Source organism: Leucopleurus acutus (genome assembly GCF_964270905.1).
Source record: "Leucopleurus acutus genome assembly, chromosome: 16".
In the NCBI taxonomy this organism is placed as follows: Eukaryota; Metazoa; Chordata; class Mammalia; order Artiodactyla; family Delphinidae; genus Leucopleurus; species Leucopleurus acutus.
Genome location: NC_139158.1, coordinates 60598575 through 60609870, shown reverse-complemented (window position 1 = coordinate 60609870; position 11296 = coordinate 60598575). Strand labels below are relative to the sequence as shown.

The following is an 11296-nucleotide window of genomic DNA, read 5'->3' as shown; positions in this document are numbered from 1 at the left end:
TCAAGCTACATCTTATGGACTGGCAACCCAGAATTCCGTCAGGATCTTTAAGACTTTGGGATTTCACAGAGAAGTTTAAAAAACTCCTCTCACCCCTGAAAAAAACTATTCATTTGAAAATTTGGAGATGGACAAAAATTGCCAACTTTTTATTTTGCCAAGTAAGGATGAGGAAAACCTCCATCTTCTCTATTAGTACTGCCTCTTAGAAATACAATGCAAGCAAAGTAAAAAAAAAAAAAAAAAAAATTAAATAAGAGAAACAGGTGAAACTAATTTTAACATATTTTATTTAACCCAATATATCCAAAACGTTACAATCTCAAAACTATTAATGCGATATTTTTTTTGCTAAGTATTTGAAAACCAGTGAGACTTTTGCACTGTAGCACATTTCAATTTGCAGTAGCCATACTTAAGTGCTCAAGAGCTCCATGTGCAGTTCTATACCATTATTCAGTAAAAGAGCCCTGTAATGTACACACACACACACACACACACACGATCATAATCTTTGAATTTTTCAAAGAAGACATTTAGATGAATCAAGAAATGAATTACCTTGTTCTTATTGCTCTCCCTCTTTATTATGAATGTCTTTGAGGGCCGTGCTGGTTCAAAGACTGATGTTTTAGAGCTAGACACAGTTGGGGTGGGTGGAGTTGCATGATGGTGTCTGTGGCAGCCACGCCCACACCCGATTTGGCTCCTTCCTCCCTTCACTGAACAGGTATTGAGAGTCTGTGTTGTGCCAAGATCTGCTAAGTGCTGGGGAGAGTGGAAATTAGGTGGGTCCTTTGATCCCATGGAGCTTCTGCTCTGCTGTGGTGTACCAAGTGGGGCTCTGCAGGCAATGAAAGGGTGTATTGTCTGCAGAGAATTTGAGAACAATAAAACTGATTGAACATCTCTCTGCATTTTATTATTATCATGTGCCCGCCATTCTAAACCATGTCAGTGTAAGACACTCCTCTCTGAAAATCAAGTTGTTGGTCTACCTTGAGTCCTAATGATATATTTGTAAGCTTTGAATCAGCATATTTTAATCACTTGTACACTAATAAACATAGTCGCCTACAAGGAAGATAATTCAGAACACTCCCAGCTATACATTCAGCCCCTAACACACACCAAGCCAGACACAGCTACACGCGTTAGTTTTGAGAATAAGTTCGTAACAGTCCAGAATTGTTCAAGCTCGCTTCCTGAGTACTTGTGTCTCCAGCCCCTTTGGTACAACATATGGCTGTGTTTAAACAATAGATTCAAAATAAACAATGATAGCACAGTGATTAGGAAGCTGAAGAACCAGAACTTGAGTTGTTTCAATTCTGTCATTCTATGTGACCACTTGAAGCTGTTGTATTTAAAATTTAACACAGTGAAACGAAGAGTGAACGACCAAGCGTGGTAACTGCAAATTTTATTATTTAGTAAAATAGTATTATATATAATATTATTATTATTTAGTAAAATTGTGTTTTACCGAATTTGAAATATATATATATATTTTATAGATTAGTTTAATTAATTTATTTATTTATTGGCTGCGTTGGGTCTTCTGTTGCTGTGCCCCGTCTTTCTCTAGTTGCCACGAGCTGGGGGTGGCGGGGGCTACTATTCGTTGCAGTGAGCGGGCTTCTCATTGCGGTGGCTTCTCTTGTTGTGGAGCACGGGCTCTAGGCGCGCAGGCTTCAGTAGTTGTGGCACACTGGCTTAAGTAGTTGTGGCTCGCGGGTTCTAGAGCGCGGGCTCAGTAGTTGTGGCGCATGGGCTTAGTTGCTCCGCGGCATATGGGATCTTCCTGGACCAGGGCTCGAACCCATGTTCCCTGCACTGGCAGGCGGATTCTTAACCACTGCGCCACCAGGGAAGCCCCTGAATCATACATTTAATATTAAAATTGATTCTTATATTTAAAGTGATTTCTTATTTGTTTTTAAACTGTAATGTAATTAATGGAATGGAATGGAATTATTATTGCAACAGACCACTGTGTGGGTGTGTTTTTTTCTTTTATTTTTCAAAGAAATATAGTAATATAATTGAAAAGTATGGATCAAATGCTCTTTTCCTTTTTTGTACTGTAATATTTATTTTTACAGACATGATTATGTATACAAAGTTCAATAAAAGAGTATTGTCACCATCTGCATTTCTTTTCTGGCCATTATCATTAGTATTATTCATTGTATTTCATGACTGCTGCTGAAAATAATGTCATTTAAGGGAGCCATCTGTTCTGAGTGTCAAATGAGCTAGGCAGGTCACTGTGCACTGAAGAAAAGGAACATGGGGTTAGGAGAGCTCTAAGGAGGCAGACAGAGGCAGGAGTGCTGGAAAGGGTGAGGGAATGGACTTCACAACACCCTGCGTGGGGAGGCTTGGCTTGTTCCACAAACTGAAATGAGACTTTTGTGACTAGAGAGTGGATCAAGACCGAGAAATTGGGAGAGGAGGTCAGATAGGTGAGCAGGGGTCAGACCAAGCTTGGCCTAGTGGGTCAGGTGAAAGTCTGGTGTTTATCTTGAGAGTAATGGGGAAACCACTGGTGGGTTTTAACAAGGGAAGACGCACGATCAGATTTTTGACTGAAAGACACCATCACTCTGGCTTCAGGGAGGAGAATGGAATGGAAGGAGATATGGTGGGTACAGGGACCAGAAAGGAGGCTGGGCAGGTACCCAGATAAGAGATGATGGTGGCCTGGACCAGTGGGGCAGCAGTGGTCAGCATCTCTCCAAGAACCTTACCATCTATCTACCACAGTCTGGACTGAACAGCTCAGTGGTCAGCCCAGCCTTGAACTCCTGTGGCCTGCAAGGTTTAGACTCTGGGGCACCCATCTGAAAGGACTCAGGATAGCCTGTGTGCACTGATAAATACCACATCCCAGTGGCAGACTGGAGTTTTGGGTTTTGGGTTCCAAAATTTCACTTCCTTCTCTGGGCTCCCGGAGGAATTTGAGCACACTTATGATAGAGCACTGACTTTCATTTAATAAATAATTATTGAGCACCCACTGTGTGCCAGGTACTCTCCTAGGGACAGAGCAGGAAAAAAACCAGACAAAAACCTCTGCCCTCTTTGAGCTGGCATTCCAGTGGAGGGGAGATGGGCAAAAAACAAGTGAACAAATAAAATAATTCCGGAATGTGGTGAGTGCTATGAAGCAAATAGAAAGGGTGATGAGTTAGAAGAATGCAAGCAAAAATTAAGATATCTAACAATACCAAACTTTGGACAGGATATAGACGAAGAGGATCTCTTCTATGTTGCTTGTGGAAAAGTAAATTGGTACAACTTGGAAGTTTCGAATCACCTTATAAAAGTTAGCACTCACATATCCTCAGATGCAGCTACCACACTTCCCATAAAATACCTGGGAGACCTTCTTGCACTTGAGCACCAGGAACACATTTAGGATTGTTAACAGGAACACTGCTCATAAGAGCAAAAACCTGGCGATGATACAAATGTCCAGGGACAGGACACTAGATAGAAAAATTGTGGTACATTCCTGCAGTGGAAAATGAATGAACCCCACACGGGTGCAATAATTTCGATGAATCTTGCCGCTATAATATTGAGCGAGAAAGTAAATACCAGAGTATTACATACAGCATGATACCCTTTTTTTAAAGCTAGAGGCAAGGGAATATATTTTGTTGGGTTTTTTTTTTAATGTTTATTTATTCATTTGGCTGCACTGGGTCTTAGCTGCGGGATCTTTGTTGCTGCATGCAGGATCTAGTTCCCTGACCAGGGATCAAACCCAGGCTTCCTGCATTGGGACCACAGAGTATTAATTACTGGACCACCAGGGAAGTCCCAATGAAAATATTCTAAAACTGATTGTGGTGATGGTTGCACAGCTCCCTTAATATGTCATTGAATTGTATACTTTAAATGAATGAATACTCTGGTATTTCAATAAAGCTGCTAAGCTTTTTATAAGTGTAAAGGAAGACTCAGGATAGACATTACATCAGGTGAGGGAAAGCAGGGGATGTGATGGGAGAGAAGTTCATAGGGAAAGGTGGGTTATTATCCATGTTCCAGTTCCTGTGTTGGGTTGCTGATTTCACTGGTTTGTTTTCGTTTTATTGTTTTTCTTTTTGCAGTATGCGGGCCTCTCACTGTTGTGGCCTCTCCCGTTGCGGAGCACAGGCTCCGGACGCACAGGTTCAGTGGCCATGGCTCACGGGCCCAGCCGCTCCCGCGGCACGTGGGATCTTCCCGACCGGGGCACGAACCCGTGTCCCCTGCATCGGCAGGTGGACTCTCAACCACTGTGCCACCAGGGAAGCCCTGATTTCACTGGTTTTTACTATATTATATATAAATAAATATATACAAACATGAACTGAACCAATCATGGACAATGATAACAATGTCACAGACCAACAATTCTGTGTACCTGAGATGCAGGGGAATGTGGGTGGGCGGCAGCAGAGAGTGGTCAGGGCAGGCGTCTCTGGAGAGTCCATGTGAACTGAGGCTAGGATGAGATGGACCAGCCATGTGGGGATGGGGGTGAAGAGTTTACCAGGCTGAGGAGACAGCATGTACAAAGGCCCTGAGGTGGGTCCAAGCCTTCTGTGTTTGAGGAATATCCAGGAGGCCAGTACTTCAAACTCTAATAATAGTAACGGCAGCAGCTACAGGGCCACAGTAAGACCTTTGAGAGGCCCTAAGCACTGAAAAGACGGCAGTGCCCATCCTATGTAATTTAAAATAAGACAAATATTAGGTAGGAAAAGTGTAAAAGTGTTAGAAAAATTTTTTAAAGCTTTTATTTTTCCCAGGATCACTACTTTGATGCCTTTTTTTCTTATTATGTTGGTGTTTCTAGGTTGGTGGTGCCCTGAGTCTCTGATAACTAATATTTGTTGTGCATTTACTAGATGTCAGGGATGTGTCTACATCCATTATCCCATTTAATCTGTAAAATAACCATATGAGGAAGAAACTGCTTTTTCCTATTTTAAGGACACGCAAAAAGAGGCACCCGGAATATGAATACAGAAATTCTGACTCCACTGAATTTCAAGCTACCGTACAAGCTACCGTTGTTAAGATTCAAACTCGGGGGTCTCCAGATCTCAGCGTCCAATAAGTAAACGGAGAAACCATTTGGTCGGGAGCGGAGCCTTCTCCTTCCGAGTGCCCTGTGCCTTTAAGAGTCGCCCCCTCCCGCCGGCGAAGATCCAATTTCCCTCCCGGGCACCCAGAGCAATCACCCCGCCCCCAGCGTCTGCGGAGCCGCACGCAGGTCCTCCCTCCCCCACCCCACACCCTCCGGCTGGGCTCTCCGCACCCGCCCGCCCAGGGGTGGGTGAGGTCTACAGCCTGAGACACGCACCTTCCAATCCGGATACTGCCCACTATGCCCCAGCAGAATGCTACCATAGAGACCCCCATCCCGACCCCTCCCAGCTCCTGATTCCGTGGAGGGACGCTTCAGCGCCCCCCCCATCGCCCGGGCCCACTGCGCGGTGAAGGTGACCTCCCCCAAGGGGCAGCACACGCCCAGCAATGCCCGAGCGGGCTCACACGTGGTGAGATGGGAGCGCGCAGCCCCTCCCCGCCACGCGCCTCGAGCGTGCGCCTCGGACCCGCCCCTTGGCCTGGCTCCGCCCCCGTGCCCGCGCACGCTTCTCCAGAGCCGGGAGGGGCATCGCGCCCTAGTCTGGCACCAGGCTGGTCTAGGTGTGGCGTGGGACCTGGGAATGGGGCACCCACGCATCTTCGAACCTCGCCTGAGACGTGTGAAAAACGGAGAGTTCGTCCTACTCAGGACCCTCTGCTGGTTAGGCGAGGTGCCCCGGCCCCTTCGTGCGCTGAGGGAAGAGAGCTGGGACCGCGAGCCTAGGATTCGAGCCCTAATCTGCAGATATTTGGTGTTTCCTATCTGGAAAGTGGGCGTCATGTGCCCTTCTTTCTCAGGTCCCTCGTGGTGCCTCAAAAGAGAAGAAAAATATAAAAGGGATTCGGTTCATTGGGCCCATAAACATTTGTTGAGCGCCTATATGGCTGGATACTAGGCAGGGGCTACATCAATGATACGATGAGGTTTTTGTCCCCTTAAGGAGCTTTCCTGAGCCTAGGTCTCCTCACCTTCTGTTCTGGGGCGGCTAAAAAAGACGCCCCCGAAAGAGGAGGGAGCGGAGGTCCTACCTGGCGGCAGGTGTCACTGAGTAAGCTAAAATTTCAAAGGCAACGCGGGGCGGGGACAGGCTTTCTGGAGCCAGAAGGGAAGCACGCTCGGCGTCCACTCCCCCCCCCACTCTCCCGCTAGTCCCCAGCCTAAGAAAAGAAACCGACTTCATCCGACACCCCCAATCCCAGCCACAAGACCGCCCAGCCCCGCAGCGCGAGCCCCGCCCCACTTCGGCAGCCAGCGATTGGGAGATGCAAATACCAGGTTCTCTGCCCAGCAACGGGTGACGGGGCGCCCGAGCGCGAGGCGTGGCCCGGCCGCAGCCCAAGCGGGCACCTCGGTGTTTACACGGGGCGGCCCCGCGCGCGCCGCAGCGGCCCGCAGACGGAGAGGGGGAGGGGTGGCGCGCGCGCCGGCGGGGCCGCGCGGGGAGAAAGACATTGGAAGGCGGCGGGGCGGAGAGAGGCGCGCGCGGGCCGCGGCCGAGCAGGAGGCTGCAAGGAGAGCCCGCGGGGGCCCTGGGAGTGCAGTTCCTCAGCCCCCGCAAAACAATGTGTGGCGTGCTGCGGGGTGCAACTTGCCGGAGGCGGCGGGGGCGCGCCGAACCAGCCTGAGACCGCGCCGCTGACCTTCTCCCCCCGCCGTCCGTTGGGCCCGAGCGCCCAGCTTCTCGCTCCCCAGCTCGCGGGGGCCGGGCCGAGCTGCAGGGCGGGGCCGCCCCTCCGTCGCTGCTGCCTCCTCCCCCACCCCCAGCCGCTGAGGATGCGGACGGCCCCCGGCGGCGTCTAGCGGCCCCGGGCCCAGGCGCGATGGTGCAGCAGAGGGGCGCGAGGGCCAAGCGGGACGGCGGGCCGCCGCCCCCGGGGCCCGGGCCGGCCGAGGAGGGGGCGCGTGAGCCCGGCTGGTGCAAGACCCCGAGCGGCCACATTAAGAGACCGATGAACGCGTTCATGGTGTGGTCGCAGCACGAACGGCGGAAGATCATGGACCAGTGGCCCGACATGCACAACGCCGAGATCTCCAAGCGCCTGGGCCGCCGCTGGCAGCTGCTGCAGGACTCGGAGAAGATCCCGTTCGTGCGGGAGGCGGAGCGGCTGCGCCTCAAGCACATGGCGGATTACCCGGACTACAAGTACCGGCCGCGCAAAAAGAGCAAGGGGGCGCCCGCCAAGGCGCGGCCCCGCCCCCCCGGCGGCGGCGGCAGCCGGCTCAAGCCCGGGTCGCAGCTGCCTAGCCGCGGGGGCCGCCGAGCGGCTGGAGGGCCTTTGGGGGGCGGCGCGGCGGCGCCCGAGGACGACGACGAGGACGACGACGAGGAGCTGCTGGAAGTGCGCCTGGTCGAGACCCCTGGGCGGGAGCTGTGGAGGATGGTCCCGGCGGGGCGGGCCGCCCGGGGACAAGCGGAGCGTTCCCAGGGGCCGTCGGGCGAGGGGGCGGCTGTCACCGCCGCCTCCCCGACTCCGTCGGAGGACGAGGAGCCGGAGGAAGAGGAGGAGGAGGCGGCGGCGACGGAGGAAGGCGAAGAGGAGACGGTGGCGTCGGGGGAGGAGCCGCTGGGCTTTCTGTCCAGACTGCCCCCCGGTCCTGCCGGCCTGGACTGCAGCGCCCTGGACCGCGACCCAGACCTGCCGCCCCCCTCGGGCACGTCGCACTTCGAGTTCCCGGACTACTGCACCCCCGAGGTTACCGAGATGATCGCAGGGGACTGGCGCCCGTCTAGCATCGCCGACCTGGTTTTCACCTACTGAGCCCACCGTCAGCGGGGCGCGCACGCCCCCTAAACCAGCTGTTTACATACAGGAATCAGGTATTGGGGCCCCTCGGAGGCCGAGGCTGGCACCCCATCTCCCGCACAGCCTCCCCCCTCCTAGACGTGCCCAACCCCCTTCAAATCCAGACATGCCCTTCCCCCGCAGACACACCCCAAGGCAGCCCAACCCCCACCCTTTCTCCGACATCCAAGCCCCTCCCCATCTTACCCCCTCCCGCACAGCCACCAGCAGCCAGCCCCCCCTCCGATACACCTCCCGTCCTCTCCAAGAGACCTGTACCCCTCCCCCATTTTGCACACGCCCTTCCTCACGGCCGGAGGACACGCCCCTGCCCTTGCTCCGGACTCCCTCCGCCTTAGCCTGGCCCGCCTCCTGTCTTGTTTGGGGGGGCGCTGCAGCTGGGCGGCCCCGCGCCCTCCTCCCTTGCCCCTCCCTCCCAGGGAGGGGGAGGGGCCCGTTCCTTTTCCCCGGGAACACTGGGGTCCGCCCCCTTCTCGCGCATGCTTAATGCTTCTTGGGAGGAGGGAGCTGGTCCCAGTCGAACCTCACGCCCCTGTCAGATCCAGGAAGAAGGGGGGCGGATATAGAGCGATCCTGAGAAATCTTTTGATCCAGGAGCCACGGCTTCCGTTCAACCCGACGGGGCGTCACTGCCTTAAATGGGAGGAGCACTCGGAAGGGGGAGAAAGAGACTAGCCGGCCCGGAAGGGTTGGTGTGGAGCTTGGAACTCCCAAGTGGCATAGCCCCTTTTCCCTTACGGGGTCGCCCAACCCACGTGCACCCACCCCTCACCGACTGCATGACTGCCTCTACAGCTTGTTTTGGTTCCAAGAAGCCTACCTTTCTTTCCCCCACCTGGGAATTGGGGGCAGGGTCTTTCTCTGGAAATCCTTCAGGAGAGAAAAAGAAAACTCAGAACCAAGACACGTAACAGTTTGTTTGGGGACAGGGTCCTTATGCTTCACACGCACCCCCCCCCAAGTGCCCTTATCACCTCAGGGCACACTCTCAGCCTGGGCTCCTTCCTAAGCCCACCGCCCCTTCCTGTCATCCAGGTCCCTCTGCCTACAGTATTCAGTGGGAGAAACTGAGACACGTTGGTACTAGGGGGTTGAGACTGAGGCGTAATAGCAGATGAAGTGGCAAGAAGAGCCCCACTTTTCAGCAGCTGGCTTCAGAGAGACCATCGACTGGGCCAGTGAGACTGAAGGGAGGGTCAGAGTAGTCTTGGGCCGTTTGCGCCTAGCGCTGCTGCATCCAGTTCGGGTGCCCTCGGAAACCCTGCCCCTGATGCTGTTACCCCTCTTACTCCAGCTCCCCGCTCAAGCCCCGCCCCTCCGGCCTCCCCACGCCCCATTTGCCCTCACTACCTGTATCTCACCGGCGTGTGTTCACCCTCCTGGGTGTGCACACACTCTCATTCACACACACAAATCTCAGGAACAAACGGTCCCAGAGTCCTCCGGGACCCCTGCCCAGGGTCTCTGCAGGTCTCTGCCCCACGCGTTCCCGTCGCTGACAAAGCCACCAGCTGCCTCCTTTAAGCTTGGTGCTCCGGCTCTGGGCCTTTTTGCGCGCGCTCTCTTTCTCTCTTTTTGTCTTTTTCTCTCTCTCTCTCTCTTTTTTTTTTTTTTTTAAGAAAAACAACAACAAAAAAGACAATGAAAAATCCCAGAAAACGTCATGTGAGTGAAGAGATGTCACTGTCTGTGGTCTTGGAGAACTAGTCTCATAGCTGAGGGGAGGGGGCACTGGCACCCACAGCAGGACTTCTGCCAGGACTGAATAAAGTGTATTTGCCCCATCTCGCCCTGTGCTTCTACATGTCTTTGCCTTTCCTCAACCCTCCCCAAACAGTTTGGCAGATTCAAGTCCATGTGACTTAGCACCATGCAGGAAGAGCTGGGGGTTCCAGGGCAAGGAGGCACCTGGCCCCTCTAGGCCTCTCTGCTCCCTCTATCTCAGGACTCCTGGTCTTCATTAAGGATGGCAGACTCATCCCTGCAGAGGCCAGGCAGGTGACATGAATGAGAGAGTCTGGGTGGACACTGGCTTCATGACCCACTTCAAAGGGAGCAACTGCTCACTTCCTGCCGGTTGTGACCCTGTGGGAATGCAGCCCACTGTGGCCAGGGGGCTAGATTTTTCAAGAGAAGATGGCAGTCTGGATGTTTCTGTGAACATCTCAATTTCAAAATGAAAGCTGAGTGAAATATTTTTAAATCCTTGTGGACCAAGTGAAACACGTGTGCAGGCACACCTAGCCCAAGGGGGCCAGTTTGACCCTGCCCTTAAGATTAAGAATCAGGGTTGAGCCTGGTACCACCACTGAGCACCTGTGTGACCTTGAGCATGTTAACTTCACCCTGACTCTTCTTTCCACATGTGTAACGCAGGGATGATGATAATACCTGCTTCACAGGTAAAATGAAGTTCGAGGTGAGAAGCATTTAACATGGTCCTCCATAAATTGTATTATTCCATTGTCCAGAGGAGGAAACTTAGAGTCAAGGTGCAGAAGCAACTTGTAAAGGGGCTTTAAGCAGCCAAGGTCAGGGCCCCAAATTTTGGTTTCCGTCTCCTGGTGAAGTGTTACTTCAGGGCACTTGCCTCTCCCTCCCTGTTTGAATCTGCAGATGGTGTTAGGCTGGCGGTTCAGGGTGTGGAGTAGTGGGGTTCGTCCCCATGCCTAGCACATAACTGGCCCCCAGTGTAGATGTTTTGAATGACTGAAGAACAGCAGCAGAAGCCACAGTGATTCCTGCCCATGAGATTCTTACCAGTGTGTTTTGGGAACTGAGACGAAGGCTTTTCAAAACTTTGTCCCCCTACACCTGTCCGCCTAATTCTTCCTCTACCAGATTCAATGAATTCCTAAGGTTGGACAAAGCCTGTTTCCCCAGTAAGAACCAAGGCCAAGTGTGCAGGTCTCATTCAGAGAGGGTATTTGGGGACTGGGATACCCATAGATGCTTGAAAAGAGGACTAAAGCAGGTTTGGGAGGGCTGGGCACCTACAGAAAGGGGGCTTGGGGCCTCAGGAGTTACAGTGAGCGCTTCCTCTTGGCCTCTGACTGGAAGCGAGATTGACCACAAACCAAAACAAAACCTTTAAGAAAGAAAAGGTGGAAGAGAGCCACTTCACCTAGGGCAGCCTGCATCTGGTGTCCGAATGAGCACAGGTGTAAAAGCCTGCCACTTCAGTGCAAGGTGGGACAGACACAGGGAGTACCTGCCCCCCGCCCCAGGTCCTCACCCCAGGGCCCCTCCAGGGTGGCTGAGGCTTTGCCTGGTCAGCAGCGCAGTTTGGCTTCCTGAACCCAATTCTGTCTCCTCCCTCTTCTTTTCACAGGTGTTCATC

At 52.8% G+C, this 11296-nt stretch overlaps 1 protein-coding gene across 1 annotated transcript; it reads left to right on the top strand.

Annotated features, from left to right (window-relative positions):
- Positions 1–6972: 6972 nt before the first annotated feature.
- Positions 6973–7911, top strand: SOX12 (SRY-box transcription factor 12; the record flags this gene model as incomplete). Its single annotated transcript, XM_082856674.1, has 1 exon — positions 6973–7911. One exon carries the CDS (start codon positions 6973–6975, stop codon positions 7909–7911), a length of 939 nt encoding a protein of 312 aa, XP_082712800.1.
- Between the last annotated feature and the right edge of the window lie 3385 nt (positions 7912–11296).